This window comes from Leptonotus elevatus, chromosome 18 (assembly GCF_054856555.1).
Source record: "Leptonotus elevatus isolate MCC_2025b chromosome 18, RoL_Lele_1.0, whole genome shotgun sequence".
NCBI lineage: Eukaryota > Metazoa > Chordata > Actinopteri > Syngnathiformes > Syngnathidae > Leptonotus > Leptonotus elevatus.
The window spans coordinates 8,808,352-8,822,785 of record NC_141256.1 but is presented as its reverse complement, the minus strand read 5'-3'; the positions used below and the strand labels follow the sequence as shown (position 1 = coordinate 8,822,785).

Genomic DNA, 14,434 nt, shown 5'->3' with positions numbered 1-14,434 from the left:
CTTATGTTTTTGGGATATGTAGTTTTTACAAAGTAATCCGTAACACTCATTAATGCCGTTTATTTACATTTATTTAACATATATATATATATATGTGTGTGTGTGTGTGTAATATACATTTGTAATTAGCTTGCTAAATTGACACGATTCAAACATTGAAGGGAAATTTATTATTATTATTTTTTCTCGAAGTTTCTGACAAGCATCAAGGCCGGCTTACCCATAATGCATTGCGTCGCCGCTTTCTTTCTTCTTGGTAGTGTGGTGGTCCAAAATGTCGCTGCTGGAAGGTCCGTTAAACGTGCTCGGCCAGCGAACAAGTGGCGAGTCCGTTCGCACTCAAAATGGTGAGTCGTCGTGCTTAACTTCCCGACATATAAAGATATCTTATTTGTGTTTCTTGTACTCCGCAATGGCTGCCCTTTTGCTTCGTGTGTAGCACGTGCGGAGCTATATGCTAACGTTAGCACAAAAGTCGCTGTCATGCTCAGTTGTGTGCCTTACAAAGTCATACCTGCACCGTAACTGCTCATATTCTTATCGATGCATTATAATTTATTGCAATCCTATGTAAGTACCCTCCACTCTAAACCATGAATGGATGGCTATGCTAATGGGAAAGAAGAACTTTGTCATGTCTGAAGGTGTGGTTGCTTCAGTGTTTCCTCACCCAATAAAATGACAGAATAATATTAATAAAAATACATTGTCCATGTTGCGCCTTCGTCAAATTTGCTATCCTTTGGATTCCTTAGTTGAAAAAAAATACTTAAAAAATAGAAAGTGTAGCATTAGCATAGCATTTTGTCTCTCATTTTAGTCATGGCTGCGTCATCCATCGCTAACATTGTCAAGAGCTCCCTTGGACCAGTGGGCCTTGACAAGATGTTGGTGGACGACATTGGGGTAAGTTAGCTTGATCGCATTCTTACTTATTTAATTTTTTTTTAAGTGTATGACATATTCATTCATTTTGTTCTAATGTATCTGTAGGACGTGACCATCACCAACGACGGAGCAACTATCTTGAAGCTCCTGGAAGTGGAGCACCCGGCCGCCAAGGTCCTGTGTGAACTGGCTGAACTGCAGGACAGGGAGGTCGGGGATGGGACCACGTCCGTGGTGAGTGAAAATATCGCCGGTCCGAGTGGTGTCCTGTTCCTAGTACCACACGTCTGCTTACTGCAACAGGCGTGTGGCTATGCTAACAGGAGAGAGAAACTCCCATCTATGTCTGAAGAGGTTATGCGGCCTCACTTCCGCTGCCTCTAATGAAAAGATGGAACAGCCGATTTTTGAAATGTTACAAATAAAATATTAACCATGGCTTTTTATTACTTGATATTTAATAGTATGAATTTGCATATAGACTGCAAAAAACGACTAAGTCAGTTCTGAAACGCCACGCTAGGTGATCCTCGCTGCGGAGTTGTTGAAGAGTGCCGATGAACTGGTCAAGCAGAAGATTCACCCCACGTCTGTCATCAGCGGATATAGTCTGGCTTGCAAGTGAGCTGTTGTCCCCGAAAAAGGTTGGTCATTTGTTGCCCACTCGATGGCATGACGGAATTTGACTTGCTTCAGGGAGGCGGTGCGCTACATCAATGAGAATCTCACCATCGGAACCGACGACCTGGGCAGGGAGTGCCTGATCAATGCCGCCAAGACATCCATGTCCTCCAAAATCATCGGGGTGTATCCTTTCCGCTTGGAGACGTCGCCAAAGCAAATGCCAGTCTCTGCGCCGTTGCCGCCTTAACCGCGAGTCCGCAGTGATGCCGACTTCTTCGCCAACATGGTGGTGGACGCCACCCTGGCTGTGAAGTTCGTGGACGCCAAGGGGATGGCCAAATACCCCATCAACTCCGTCAACGTGCTGAAGGCGCACGGTCGCAGCCAGAAGGAGAGCTTCCTCGTCAACGGCTACGCGCTCAACTGCACCGTCGGCTCGCAAGGTGCGTCGCTCCACCAATATCAAGCTCGTTCCCATTTTGTTTGCTGCCGTGTCTTTTGCCATGACGTAGGCAGTGATACGCGTGGGATACAGCAACCTGGATTTGGGGAGAATATGGTCAAGGCGGGATTGTAGCCTTTGACAACTCTCTCCTGACCAGACACAAAAATACAAGATGTGCTTGTCCTGATTCTATAAAATGAAACTAAGTGTCTTGATGTCCGCAGGAATGACCAAGCGAGTTGTCAACGCCAAAATTGCCTGTCTGGACTTCAGCCTGCAGAAGACCAAGATGAAAATGGGCGTCCAAGTTGTCATCAACGATCCGGAGAAGCTGGACCAAATCCGACAAAGGTTAAACAGCATAAACGCATACACACAAAGTCTAAGATTAAAACCAAAACTGACCGAGACCTGTGTTGAAAAGAAAAAAATAATGGCGGACCGTACAACAAGGAAAATTAGAACTTGAATTGTTTTTGTCAGGCCTTGCAACGTTTGCAAAGTTTCATGAGTTTTCGCTCATGTTGAGACCATTAAAAAGAGTATAAATTTTCCTTGTAAACAGTGCGTTGCGATGAAATAAAAAGCTTTTCTAACATCTTAAAATGAAACAATCACATTTGGCAACCAAGACTAAACCACCAACACGAGCATGAAACTGTGTCGCAGGGAGTCTGACATCACTAAGGAGAGGATCCAGAAGATTCTGGCGTCCGGAGCCAACGTGGTTCTGACCACCGGCGGCATCGACGACATGTGCCTCAAGTACTTCGTGGACGTGGGCGCCATGGCTGTGAGGAGAGTCCTCAAGCGGGACCTCAAACGCATCGCCAAGGCCGCCGGTGGTAAGGCCACAAGCCAGCTTGGCTTTTATACATGTGACCTTGATTTTATTTAAAATATTTTTGTGTCCCTTTTGTCAGCCACCATTTGCCCGTCTCTGACCAATTTGGAGGGCGAGGAGACATTTGAGGCCACCATGTTGGGTCAAGCCGAGGAGGTCGTGCAAGAACGCATCTGTGACGACGAGCTCATCCTTGTCAAGAAGTAAACAAATGCCCAAAAGTCGTTTGTTCTGTATGATAGGGCCTGATTTTTGCCGTATCGAAAGTTCTGCCTGTGATTCATAACTTTATTATTGTGGACCAAACAAATTCATGAATTCATCATTCATGATTGTCGTCTCCCAACTCTTAGCACCAAAGCGCGCACGGCGGCCTCCATTATTCTACGCGGGGCCAACGATTTCATGTGCGACGAAATGGAGCGCTCCCTGCACGACGCGCTCTGCGTGGTGAAGAGGGTGCTGGAGTCCAAGTCGGTGGTCCCGGGGGGCGGCGCCGTAGAGGCGGCGCTGTCAATCTATCTGGAGAATTACGCCACCAGCATGGTAAGGAAAGTTCCGCTTTTATGCGGCCGCCATGTCGACGCAACTCATCAGTGAATGTGACCGTTTTCCTGTGTGACGTTTGCTCAGGGTTCCAGAGAGCAGTTGGCCATCGCAGAGTTTGCTCGCTCGCTGCTCGTCATCCCCAAGACGCTGGCTGTTAACGCGGCGCAGGACTCGACGGACCTGGTGGCCAAGCTGAGGGCTTTCCACAACGAGGCTCAGGTCAATCCCGAACGCAAGAATCTCAAGTGGTGAGTGTTATAAAAGGCTACTAGCTTAATGCTAACACAATGCAAAACACTATGGGCAATGTCACTTCGATATGGTTTTTAGCAACAGATATTTGGATGGCAATGCAGCAATTAACCAGTGGGTGGCGATGTTTGTTTGCATCAGGATCGGTCTGGACCTGGTGAACGGCAAGCCCCGGGACAACCGGCAGGCAGGCGTCTACGAGCCCACCATGGTGAAGACCAAGAGCCTGAAATTCGCCACGGAGGCGGCCATCACCATCCTGCGCATCGACGACCTCATCAAGCTCTTCCCCGAGCCCAAGGAGGGGGGCCAGTCGTACCAGGATGCCGTGCGCTCCGGCTCGCTGGATGGTTAAGTTGACGTTGTCGCTCCAAGTGTATGTAGGCTTTGCACTTTGCCTGTTTACTGAGTTCCCGCTCCTCACCCTCTTTGACTGTAAGTGATTTGCTCTTTTGTTTCGGACACTTAATAAAGTTCCAATGGATGTAAGATGACTGTTGATTCAAGTTCATCATTTGTGGTTGGTCTGCTTGTGCAGAAAAAAGCGTTGGTTTAAAAAAAAAAAAAAAAGTGGTCTTATGGCTCTGATTTATTGCTAAGTACAACAATATTTGTATTTATTTATTTTACAAGTGGCTGTTCAAGGCAAGCATTCATGACCTTATGGCACATTAGGGTTTGTCTAGGGTCCTTTCGTGTGACAGAACATTTAATTTGGAATGTGAGTTTGAAGAGCAGTGAGAGTGACACCAATCTTACAGAGAACATAACACTTTTCAGCGTTAGTAATTACAGTAGTAGTTTTCATCTTGTATATTTCCTCATCTAGGGATGTTTATTTGGACTACGGCAGGTGTTTATTATTAGCAAGGAGCAAATATATAAAGTAAATATCTGACATCCTACTGTACACTGAGCTCCAAATTTACCAGCATTAAGCAGATATTCCACTGATCATCAGAGCCGCTCCACACACATGGCGATGCCCATCCCACCTCCGATGCACAGGGACGCCACGCCCGTCCTCCCTCCTGTCCTCTGGAGCGCGTGCAGCAGCGTCACCAGAACCCTGCAGCCTGACATCCCGATGGGATGACCCAGTGAGATGGCGCCACCGTTTACGTTCACCTGGAGTGGAAAATGTGTTTCATGGTCACATTTAAGTTTTTTTTTTTTTTTTTTTTTTAAATGGTACCTTTTCTTCTTTCAGTCCAAGTTCTTTAACAACGGCGATGGACTGTGCGGCGAAGGCCTCGTTGATCTCGAAGAGATCGACCTGGTCCAGTTGCCACCCTGCCTTCTCAACCTATAATAGAAAAACATTTAACACTAAGTCAGGGTTATAATAGTTTGGGATTTTTCCATAACTGTTTTTATTTGACTTTTGTTTTTAAATTCTGGTTTTTTTTATGTTTCATTTTAGTTGTGTTTTTGATGGTTTTAGTTTTTTTATTTTTATTTTAATAATAATGTAAATTGCAATGCCAAAATATAATTATGCCCTGATTAATCAATTGTCAAAAATATTTACTTAAATGTCAGCCAATTCCCAAAAATTATTTTCTGATTCAGCAGTCTGAAATTAACGACGGTGTATTAGGGCCACGTTTAAATATATTTATTTTAGCGGGTGGGGGCAATATTTATAGAAAAAATTGGAATATTACCCCCCTGTGAATTATTATTTTTTAATATACGTGGCCCAAACAATTAAAATATTTTGAAAAAAAGAGGCCACTGTTATACTTAGTTCTCTAAACATGTTAAAATATTTTAGTTTATTTCATTAACAAAAATTAGTTATTTTCATCAATTCTAAAAAAATATATTTTCATTAACTGTAATAATCTTGCGATATGCTGAAATTACACTGCAAGCGTCCAAATCTGCTGTGAAAATTACTAGTCAAAATCCTCACCGCTTTCCTGATGGCAGGTATGGGCCCAGTGCCCATAACGGACGGGTCGAGCCCGGCTTGAGCCCACGACACGATCTTGGCCATGGCCTGGAGGCCCCGCCTGGAGGCTTCCGATTGGCTCATGAGCACGGCGGCGGCGGCGCCGTCGTTTATACCTACGGCGTGAGAAGGTTTGTAAACATCCCGTTCAAGTGTTCATTTGTGCAATGTGACGCTCACCTGAGGCGTTGCCGGCGGTGACGGTACCGCCTTTAACGAAGCACGGCCTGAGCTTGGACATGCTCTCGAGATGGCTGCCGTGACGAGGGAACTCGTCGGCCTTCACTTCCACCGCACCTGTAGAAGTGAGGGGGAAAAACGCCAGGAACATTACAATGGCGTCTACTTCGGGTTTCTCATATGACATAATGTACATACTGTATGTACAGCAAGCTTATAATAGTTTTGGATTCTTCATTGTAGTTAGTTTTTATTTTGTTTAGACTTGTGGGGGTTTTTTTTCAGCTCGTTATTTATAGTTTTTAGCGCAGGTTTCTTAGTTTTTATTTTTTCCCCCAAAAAATTGTTAATTTTGTTTTTTGTTTTTTAATGAAGTATTTCTTGAAAAAGTAGACAATACTGTACCCAAATGAATGTTTGACCTTCTTCTATATGATGTTTGAATGTATTTATTTTTGGCTCATGGTGTAAAGTGTAAATATGAAAAAATTCAAATAATAATAATAATAAATCAGCAGGGTTTTTTTTTTACTTTTTTGGGGTGTAAGTCTATTTGTGTCTCATGTTGTAATATGTTAATGTATGTAAAAACACCAACAACATTAAAATTAATGGGGGGAAAATTGGCCAATTGTTTCTTATTTTAGATGAGCTAATATTAGCCGATTATCCAATCAAATAATCCATTGGCTACATGCCTTTCCTGGATGGAATCACAACTGGGACGATCTCCTGAAGGAAGTATCCCGCTTTCTGCGCCGCTTCCACCTTGTTCTGCGAACGGACGGCGAACACATCCTGCGCCTCACGACTGACGCCCCACTGTTCGGCCACATTCTCCGCTGAGGGAGAAAACACACACATAGATTGTAGGAGGAGGGGGGGGTGTTTTTTTTTTTTTTTAACACCACCAGACCTGTGATGCCCATATGGTAGCTGTGAAAGGCGTCGGTCAAACCATCAGCCACCATGGAGTCCTGCTGGGAGGCGTCGCCCATTTTCAACCCCATCCGCATGTGCAGCGTGTGAGGAGCCTGAAAAGGGGAAAACAATTCACGTCATGTCACACATTTCCTTCACCGTTTCACATTTTGATGCATTTAACATTATTTTATGTTAATATTAAATGTGCGTAGTTTTTCATCAGCTCCTGTAATCCTCACCCTGCTCATACTCTCCATGCCTCCTGCCACCACCACGGTGGACTCCCCAGTTTGGATGGACTGAGCCCCCAGACACACGGCTTTCAGCCCAGAACCGCACACCATCTGGCAGCTCCACGCTGGGACCGAGTAGGGGATGCCTGCCGCGACACTGGCCTGACGCGCCGGGTTCTGCCCGTGTCCTACGAGACACAAGAACAAACAAAACATTAGCGGCTGCACGTTCACGTTGCCAGTTTTATTCATGGTGGTACCTGCCGTCAGGACGTGTCCCATGATGACCTCTGACACGTCTTCCGGCTTCACTGCAGCCCGCTTCAGGACATCCTTAATCACCACCGAACACAGATCATGCAAGGGCACCGTGGACAGAGACCCGTTCAAGGACCCTTCGTGGAGGAGGGAACATCCAATAATTCAACATATCTCACTGGAAATGTATTCTGATTTGTACGAGGACAGAGCAAATGCCAAGTAAATCTTAAAAATATATTGATTTTCTTTTAATTCAAGAATGAGATAACTTTATTCAAACAACAGTAACGTTATATTTGTTTGCATTATTTTTCAGAAACAGTGATACATAAAACAAAAAAAGACTGCGTATATTTCACATAATGTGATTAGTATAATATTAACAACAACATCAATAAATAATAATGATAGCTATGTTTTTTTGTTTCACAAAATGAAGTCGTTATCAACTACTCGGTAAAGTTTGACATGATACACATCCTGGTCCAATGTGCTCCCCATGTTGCCAGTAACCAATCATATGAGTGTCATTCCGTGGCCCTATTACTAATCGACCAATCACAGCCTTCGACCCAGACCGGACACTCGAGTGCAGCCAATAGAAACACAGCGTGATCGAACGTCACGAAATTACTTATTGATTGGACTTTCTATTCAGCTGCAAGATTGTTGTGTACTGTGATGATGGTTATTGTTTGCTTCATGTTTGCCATATTTGGCTTTTGATTTCAATTTGTTAAATAAAAAAAATATCTACCCCGCCTTCCCCAAAACAACAACAACAACAAAACAAAACAATTCCACTCGATAAAAATACCGTATTTACAATAATTTGGCACAATTTTATACTTTTTACACCATATTTTGCGCCAGTTTCCAGAAGAATAATTCGAAAGGACAAGTCACGGTTGCTCAATTCAATCAGAAAAATGCTTCAAATGGAGGAAGTAAAACGCTTTTAAATGAATGAAACTAGTGTGAAAAGTGTGTGTACTTTACCAATTGGTGTCCGTGCAGCAGAGACGATGACAACAGGATCTTTATTCATGTTGCGTTGGCTCCAGTCTGCTGCTTCTTGCTATGACAGAACTGGACTGTCCTGTTGTGTGCAAACTGCGGCAGATCCTGTTTTGTTTGACATCGCCGCTGTTACTTGAGTGGAAAGGCACGATAGCGCCACCTTGTGTAGTGGAGGCGGTAGAACTCTCGTTATAGACCCAAACACATTCTTATTGGGTTTTTTTTTTGTTATAAAATATTGCAAACTACATTACTTTGGAACGATAATGTGGATTAAATGCTGAGACCCAAAAACAACTAATTATATAATTATCTGATCATGTTTACCCTGTTTTTTTTGGTGTTTTTTTAAGTGATTACTGTAACAGGTTTCATGTTAATATATTGATCAAAAGCAATAACTGGCTTTTCCTTAGTATTAAAATTCTTTATTGGTATTTGGTCAGTACATGAAAAGGACTGAAGTCAGAATATGAACATCTCTTAGAAACTACTCACAGAATCTTTTGCACTTATTTTTTTTTAAAATGAAAATTTAAAATTGAACTAAAAAATATGAACACAGGTCAATAGCTAAGTGAGATGTTTATGCCGCAAAATTCTTGAACTTGACGAGTTACAACAGCGGATGCGAGTGACAAACTCAAATCAACAGCAGAATGAAATGTACTAGTGTTGTTTTGTTTTAAATCAAACATCCACTCAATTGTGTCTAACATTAACCATTTCCCATACTCCCAAATGTGTTTCACAAGAAGTAAAAGGGGAAGGGCACGAAAACAAAATATCCGACAGCAGTGCTGTGTTACACACTATGCATTTGTCATCTGTTCTGTATAAAAAGAAAAAGAAAAGACCATACATTTTTTTTTAAGGGTACATTACAAAACGGCGCCGTCGCTTGTGGTGGAGTCCAGGCCGTTTTGAGCGTGCCGTGAAGTCCTGGTGCCCTTGGTGACCTGGGCAGCAGCCTTGTCCTCGTGGGGGTCGGTGGTGGAGTCCGTGTCGTTCGAGTGCTGAGTCAATGAGGTCTCGCTGCCCGTCGGAGAGTCCACGCTCTCGTACCCTGCGCTCAAAGTGGCGGGCGCCCCGGCCCGGCTGCCGCCGCCCTGGCTCCCCGACACCTCCTCCGAGTGGTTGGACAGTTTGGTCTCGGCTTCTCCGGGGCTGGACGCCATGGGCGACATGGCGCCGTCTTCGTCGGTGCTGCTGACCTCCCGGTACAGGCCGGGAGCGCCGGTGCCTTTCTGGGACTGGGTCACCGCCTTGCTGGGCCCGTTGGACACCCTCCCGAAGTCTTTGCCCGAGGAGGCGGCGGCCTGCTTGGGCTGGGCGGCCGGCTCGGCGCCCGGCGACGTCCTGCTGGGCCCCGCCGACGCCCCCTGAGGAGGCTGGCTGACCTGCTGCCGGGTGTCCTTGAGTTGCTGCTGCAGGACCAGGATGGTGCTCTGCATGCCCTCCACCTCCTCATCCAGCTGGATGATGAAATCATTCAGCTCTAAAAGGGCAACCGGCATCACAACGTAACAGTTAAGGACGACGACGAGCACCGCGCCTTAAAAAAAAAAAAAAAAAAACCCCGCTGACGTCACGCTCTCACCATCTTGGCTGCTCTTCAGCTCCTCGCTGTACTTCTTCTGCAGCGCCAGCTCCGCCTCCAGCTGGGCGATTCGCCCCTGGGACTGCTGCTTCCCCAGCTCCTGGTTTTCCTGGATCAGCATCCGACACTTGGCCATCAGCTTCTTCCCCGTCTGGCTGCAAGGGAGACAAGGCTGACATCACGTGATGAACCAGGAGACAAAAACATGGCGAGGCGGAGACATCCAAGAGACGGCGGCACCATCACTGGACTTGCTACAATCAAATGTCGACATAGAAACGAGTCAGTTAGAAAGCACTTTTTCATGTATTGGAAAGACTCTCAGTATTACCAGAGACACTTGGATGAAATGTGATGAAATGGAAGTCACCTCAATACATTACGTCTTCAACATGAGCATGTTGCAATCTGGCCCTGTGAAATTGTCCACATATTCCCCCCAAAAATCAAACCCGATTACTGAGTGGCGGCTTTGTGAGGTCGCGGCTTTGAACACGAAACAGCACAAACAGTCAAAAAGCCAACAAAGCTAAAGAGTCCTGTTGCGTGTACAATAACAAATGCTAAACTTGCACCACAGACATTGAAGACACTCAATTAACTGGCCCTAAATGCATTAGTTGTCGTAATAGCAGACAACCAGCGTTTGAATTGAAAACAATGGATGTTACCGTCACGCTTTCATAGCAACTTAGAGTTGTTACATCACTTAAAAGAGGCAGTTAATTAATTTTTTTTTTTTTTTTTTTTTACAGTTTGTTGTATGTGCCGCGCTAGTCTCAACATAGCACTGATTAATATAGCATTTGAGGAATATGAGTTAATCAGCAAAACCCACCAGCTTTTATCCTTCTCAGGGGAGCGGCCATTTTGCCACTTGCTGTTGACGGTAAATGACATCACAGTGGGTCAGTTAACGACCAATCACGGCTCACATGTTTTTACAGTTTGGTCATGTGACATTCACAAGCTGAGCCGTGAGTAACTGTGATGTCATTTCCAGTCAACAGCGGGTGGCAAAAATGGCCGCACGCTGAGATGAATAAAAACCCGGTGGATTTTGCTACTTAATTCATATTCCACAAACACGATATTAATGAAAATGGCATGTTTAGACTAGTGGACAACATATTGTAAAGAAATGTTTCGGGTCGACTTGCCCTTTAAGTGCTCTTGGTGTTCAGAGCAAGTGGCGTTTTGAACCCTAGCGGCACCGTAGCTAATGTCACCGAATGAGAACGTTAAAATTCGGGGAGAGACACAAAATGGCCGCGAGATCAAAACACAGAAATACAAGCGGTACATGGTCATCACCTTCAACATTTGCATTGACAGCGTGCAGAGGACTCGCGCGTGCACGCCGAGCGGCGTGTTTCCCCAGACACGACGCTCGGCGCAATACACACGAATGAGGCCGATGAGAAGAAAACAAGTCACAAAATTAAACAGAAAACATGGAAACACCCTACCATGAGCAGGGGGGCAGGGGAGGGGAGGGGGGCGCACCTCGGCCCAAAAAGTACATAGCGGGCGAGGACGTGGCTCCGCCCACAGTTCTAGTCTTACTTTAACCTTCTGCCGCTGCAACTGCGCGGTATCTAGACTGTCCCACAAGTCTCAGGTTTACAACAATCGTCTTTAAAAGCTTCCAATTGTGCTTTCTCGGCTAGCCGCCCCCGATTTTAGCTGTCAACTGTCTGCTTTGAGCAGAGGAGGCGGCGGGCAAGGGGGGGAGGGGGGAGCATGTCCGTGCGGTAAACAGTCTTCAGGAACAGTCCGGACTCCTTCAGGCCCTTTTGACGGCGGTGGGGGGGGGGGGGGGGGGGGGGATGGGGACACAAGTGTCACCTGACCAGACTGTCTTTTTCTTTTTTAAATAAAATTAATGACGTGCAGCTGCCACAGTGCAGATCAAAACAAAGTTGTTGTTTTTTCTTTTCTTTTGGTAGTTTGACAGGTTTTTAGTCAGCTTTTCCCCCCACCATGGCTCCTGCAGTGAGAGTGAGGGTGGTGGGGGCGTGCAGAAGTCTTGACTTCTATTGGGAAGGTGGTGGTTGAGGAGGGAGGTGTTATTTTGATTGTCGTTACCTATCAGGTGTAAATTTCCAGGCACTCAGTTCATTTTGGGCCTGCTCCAGTTTGTCTTTAGTCTGTTCCAGTTCAGCCTTCATTTTGAGGAAAAACAAGTTGATGGCCGGGTCCACCATGGACGAGCGCAGTTGGGCCGCGCTGGGCTGCTGGGCTTGCTTCAGGTACTGGATGTGCGTCTGCGGGGAGGGACAACAGCGTTACTGAGCCGCAAAGGAGACGGTTCCTCTTGTGCGATGTTTTCTCTCTCTTCGTTAAAAAAATAAATAAAATAAAAGGCTGAAGGCAAATAATTGGCCGGCTAATAAAGTACAAATGAAATCAGTTGGTGTAGGAACTTTGGAGAAATAGTAATTGTTCATGCTTTCATCTCCATATTACGTGTAGCATGTTGACAGCACAAAGATAGCCACAAACTATAAACACAAGTTACCACCTCTAACCCTTATGTAGTCTATTTGTAATGCATATAATGTCTACTCGATGCCCCATTTCCATTGACGAGGACAGAAAGATGTACATACTGTGCACTCCTGCTCCTTGGTGGCAAGCCGCATCACCAAGATGTTCTCCCGGCGGGCAGAGTCCTGCTGCTGATGCTTGAGCTTCTCCTCAGATTCCTTCAGGCCTGTCACATCATTGGCTGGCGGTCCAAGAGAAGAAAGCCAAGGCATCAGGCAAAGAATTCTCGGCCATATACAACGCACGTATGTTGGCCATATACTTACAACAAAGCTCTGCATATTTGGCCTCCAGGACCTGCATATATGACTCGTGCTGTTTCCACCTAACAACAGAAGACACGTGACATTGAGCTGGTTGAACCAACAAGAGCAAATCTCACCACACCAGAGATGTTTTACAGTGAACTCCTGCCATATTGTGGGTCCGACCATTTTGTTTACACTGTAGTATTTTAAACTAAATAATGTTATGTAAACATAAATTAGGAAGTCATGTATTAGATTACAATAATGCAAAGCAATCCGTAGTTTCATCACTTTTTGTTTCATTAAACGTGACCTGCACTTTAGCACTGAACTTATCTGGATGATTGCATTCTACTACGCTGCAATGTCAATTTTGGTTTAATTCGTAAAATGGATGGATGTTCAGCCAGGTTCAAAACATGTGTGTGTGAGTGGGGCTATTATTTTTACATGAATCCTTTCTATATCACGGATTTTCATCCGATGATGAGTAGGTCTGGAACATAACCTCTTGATAAACACGGGTTCACTGTACAATGTGTGTATATTATACCGTGTGCACAGCTCCTCTCGAGTCAAAGTCTTCATATCAGATTCACTGAGGCGAACCTGGACGAAAAGACAATAAATGACAGTCAACATGAATAAGATTAATGTAGTAGATGACTTATTAGGACAAAATAAGCTCACCTTTTTGGGCAAAGGCTCCTCGTTGGTCATTGTGAACTCTAGGGGGGGGGGGGCAGCACACAGTTAGTTAAACAACAGCTTTACAAATATGGAGAGTAGCTACTAGTTTTGCGACTAGAAATGTTTCGTTTTAAAAGCATCGTTTGGCGTGGAGCATAATGCTGAAGCAGGACGTAAAAGGACGATGAAGCTAGTGGCTAATACATAGCCTCGCGAGTGTAGCAGCTAGCAGTTAGCACGACATGCATACCAAGCTAACGTTAACGCTCGCCCGCTAACCGCACACTGTATCGCCCCCGCCGCTCCAACGCACGCACTATGTCAACACACGGCGAGTGGCTTCAACATTCACCCGATTTAAAAGCAGCAGCCACTGGAACCTCGCCTCCGTTACAGGCACCTTGTTATCACAAAATGGCGGTGAAGGAAACGACTCCCTCCCTTTCGCTCCTTTTCCTCAAACTAGCGGACTGCACAAAACAAGGCCTTCGCGCGCCACTTACCAGCACCCCCCACCTCCCGTTTGCGGCGGTGGTCTCCGGGCTTCTCGGTTCGGAACGATTCCTTCACGGCGTGGCGTCGAAGGCGAGGTTATATTTAGGCGAGGTGCTCCGCGCGGGCGGGCGTCATATTTTTGTGCGAGGGGAGGACAGACGCGGAATGGCTCCGCGAGCGAGCGACCAAACGAGTTGCTGCCGAGTCACACAAAGAGTATAACGGTCTAACACGATGCGTCACTCATAGGACAAAAATGAACGGTTCACCATTTTAGACACTACATTTTTTTATTTATTATTTACCACAAATGTATACTTTTCCCCACGATTCAACATTGCTATTTGCTCTACAGTTCTTCACCGATTCCAAGCATTCCGACTCAAACTGTTTACCTCTGTCAGCAGTCAGTAAATGTAGGGTTTCAAAGTAGGGTCACAATTTATGACAGTGGGTAGGGTTTTGGATACAACCGTCATAATGTGTGACTTCAGACCTCAATGTACTATCGTGGCCAAAGGTTTGAGAATGACACAAATATACATTTTCACAAAATCTATACGCTGCCCCATTTTGGATTACGGCAATTTGCATGTACTCCAGAATGTTATTGATCAGAGGAATGGAAATTATTTACTAAGTCCCTTTTTTGCCATTTATCGGATCATCAAGAA

The 14,434-nt window shown here is 45.3% G+C and overlaps 3 protein-coding genes and 1 non-coding gene across 5 annotated transcripts; 2 read left to right on the top strand and 2 right to left on the bottom strand.

The window, feature by feature from the left end:
* The first annotated feature begins 209 nt into the window (after positions 1-209).
* On the top strand, positions 210-4,096 carry tcp1 (t-complex 1). The gene is made up of 12 exons (XM_086061382.1): positions 210-347; positions 821-906; positions 994-1,122; positions 1,412-1,509; positions 1,585-1,695; positions 1,774-1,955; positions 2,182-2,308; positions 2,627-2,802; positions 2,881-3,004; positions 3,155-3,347; positions 3,435-3,598; positions 3,744-4,096. The coding sequence occupies exons 1-12, from the start codon at positions 275-277 to the stop codon at positions 3,955-3,957; spliced, it is 1,677 nt and encodes a 558-aa protein (XP_085917508.1). The 5' UTR covers positions 210-274; the 3' UTR covers positions 3,958-4,096.
* Positions 563-696, top strand: LOC147158473 (small nucleolar RNA SNORA29). The gene has a single exon (XR_015091033.1). It is a non-coding gene; the product is annotated as a small nucleolar RNA SNORA29 (small nucleolar RNA).
* A 71-nt stretch (positions 4,097-4,167) lies between the features above and the next one.
* Positions 4,168-8,303, bottom strand: acat2 (acetyl-CoA acetyltransferase 2). The gene is made up of 9 exons (XM_086061113.1): positions 8,157-8,303; positions 7,157-7,291; positions 6,903-7,084; positions 6,656-6,773; positions 6,438-6,581; positions 5,740-5,856; positions 5,521-5,675; positions 4,798-4,908; positions 4,168-4,730 (listed from the first exon to the last, which is right to left on the bottom strand). Exons 1-9 carry the CDS (start codon positions 8,203-8,205, stop codon positions 4,560-4,562), a joined length of 1,182 nt encoding a protein of 393 aa, XP_085917239.1. The 5' UTR covers positions 8,206-8,303; the 3' UTR covers positions 4,168-4,559.
* A 276-nt stretch (positions 8,304-8,579) lies between these two features.
* On the bottom strand, positions 8,580-13,980 carry wtap (WT1 associated protein). Of its 2 annotated transcripts, none has more exons than XM_086060774.1 (8): positions 13,769-13,980; positions 13,266-13,303; positions 13,129-13,184; positions 12,594-12,652; positions 12,390-12,508; positions 11,866-12,044; positions 9,778-9,932; positions 8,580-9,675 (listed from the first exon to the last, which is right to left on the bottom strand). In XM_086060774.1, the coding sequence occupies exons 2-8, from the start codon at positions 13,293-13,295 to the stop codon at positions 9,059-9,061; spliced, it is 1,215 nt and encodes a 404-aa protein (XP_085916900.1). In that variant the 5' UTR covers positions 13,296-13,303; positions 13,769-13,980; the 3' UTR covers positions 8,580-9,058. The 2 variants fall into 2 exon arrangements, with proteins under 2 accessions (XP_085916900.1, XP_085916901.1); XM_086060775.1 differs by lacking the exon at positions 13,769-13,980 and adding an exon at positions 13,618-13,694.
* Positions 13,981-14,434: the final 454 nt, after the last annotated feature.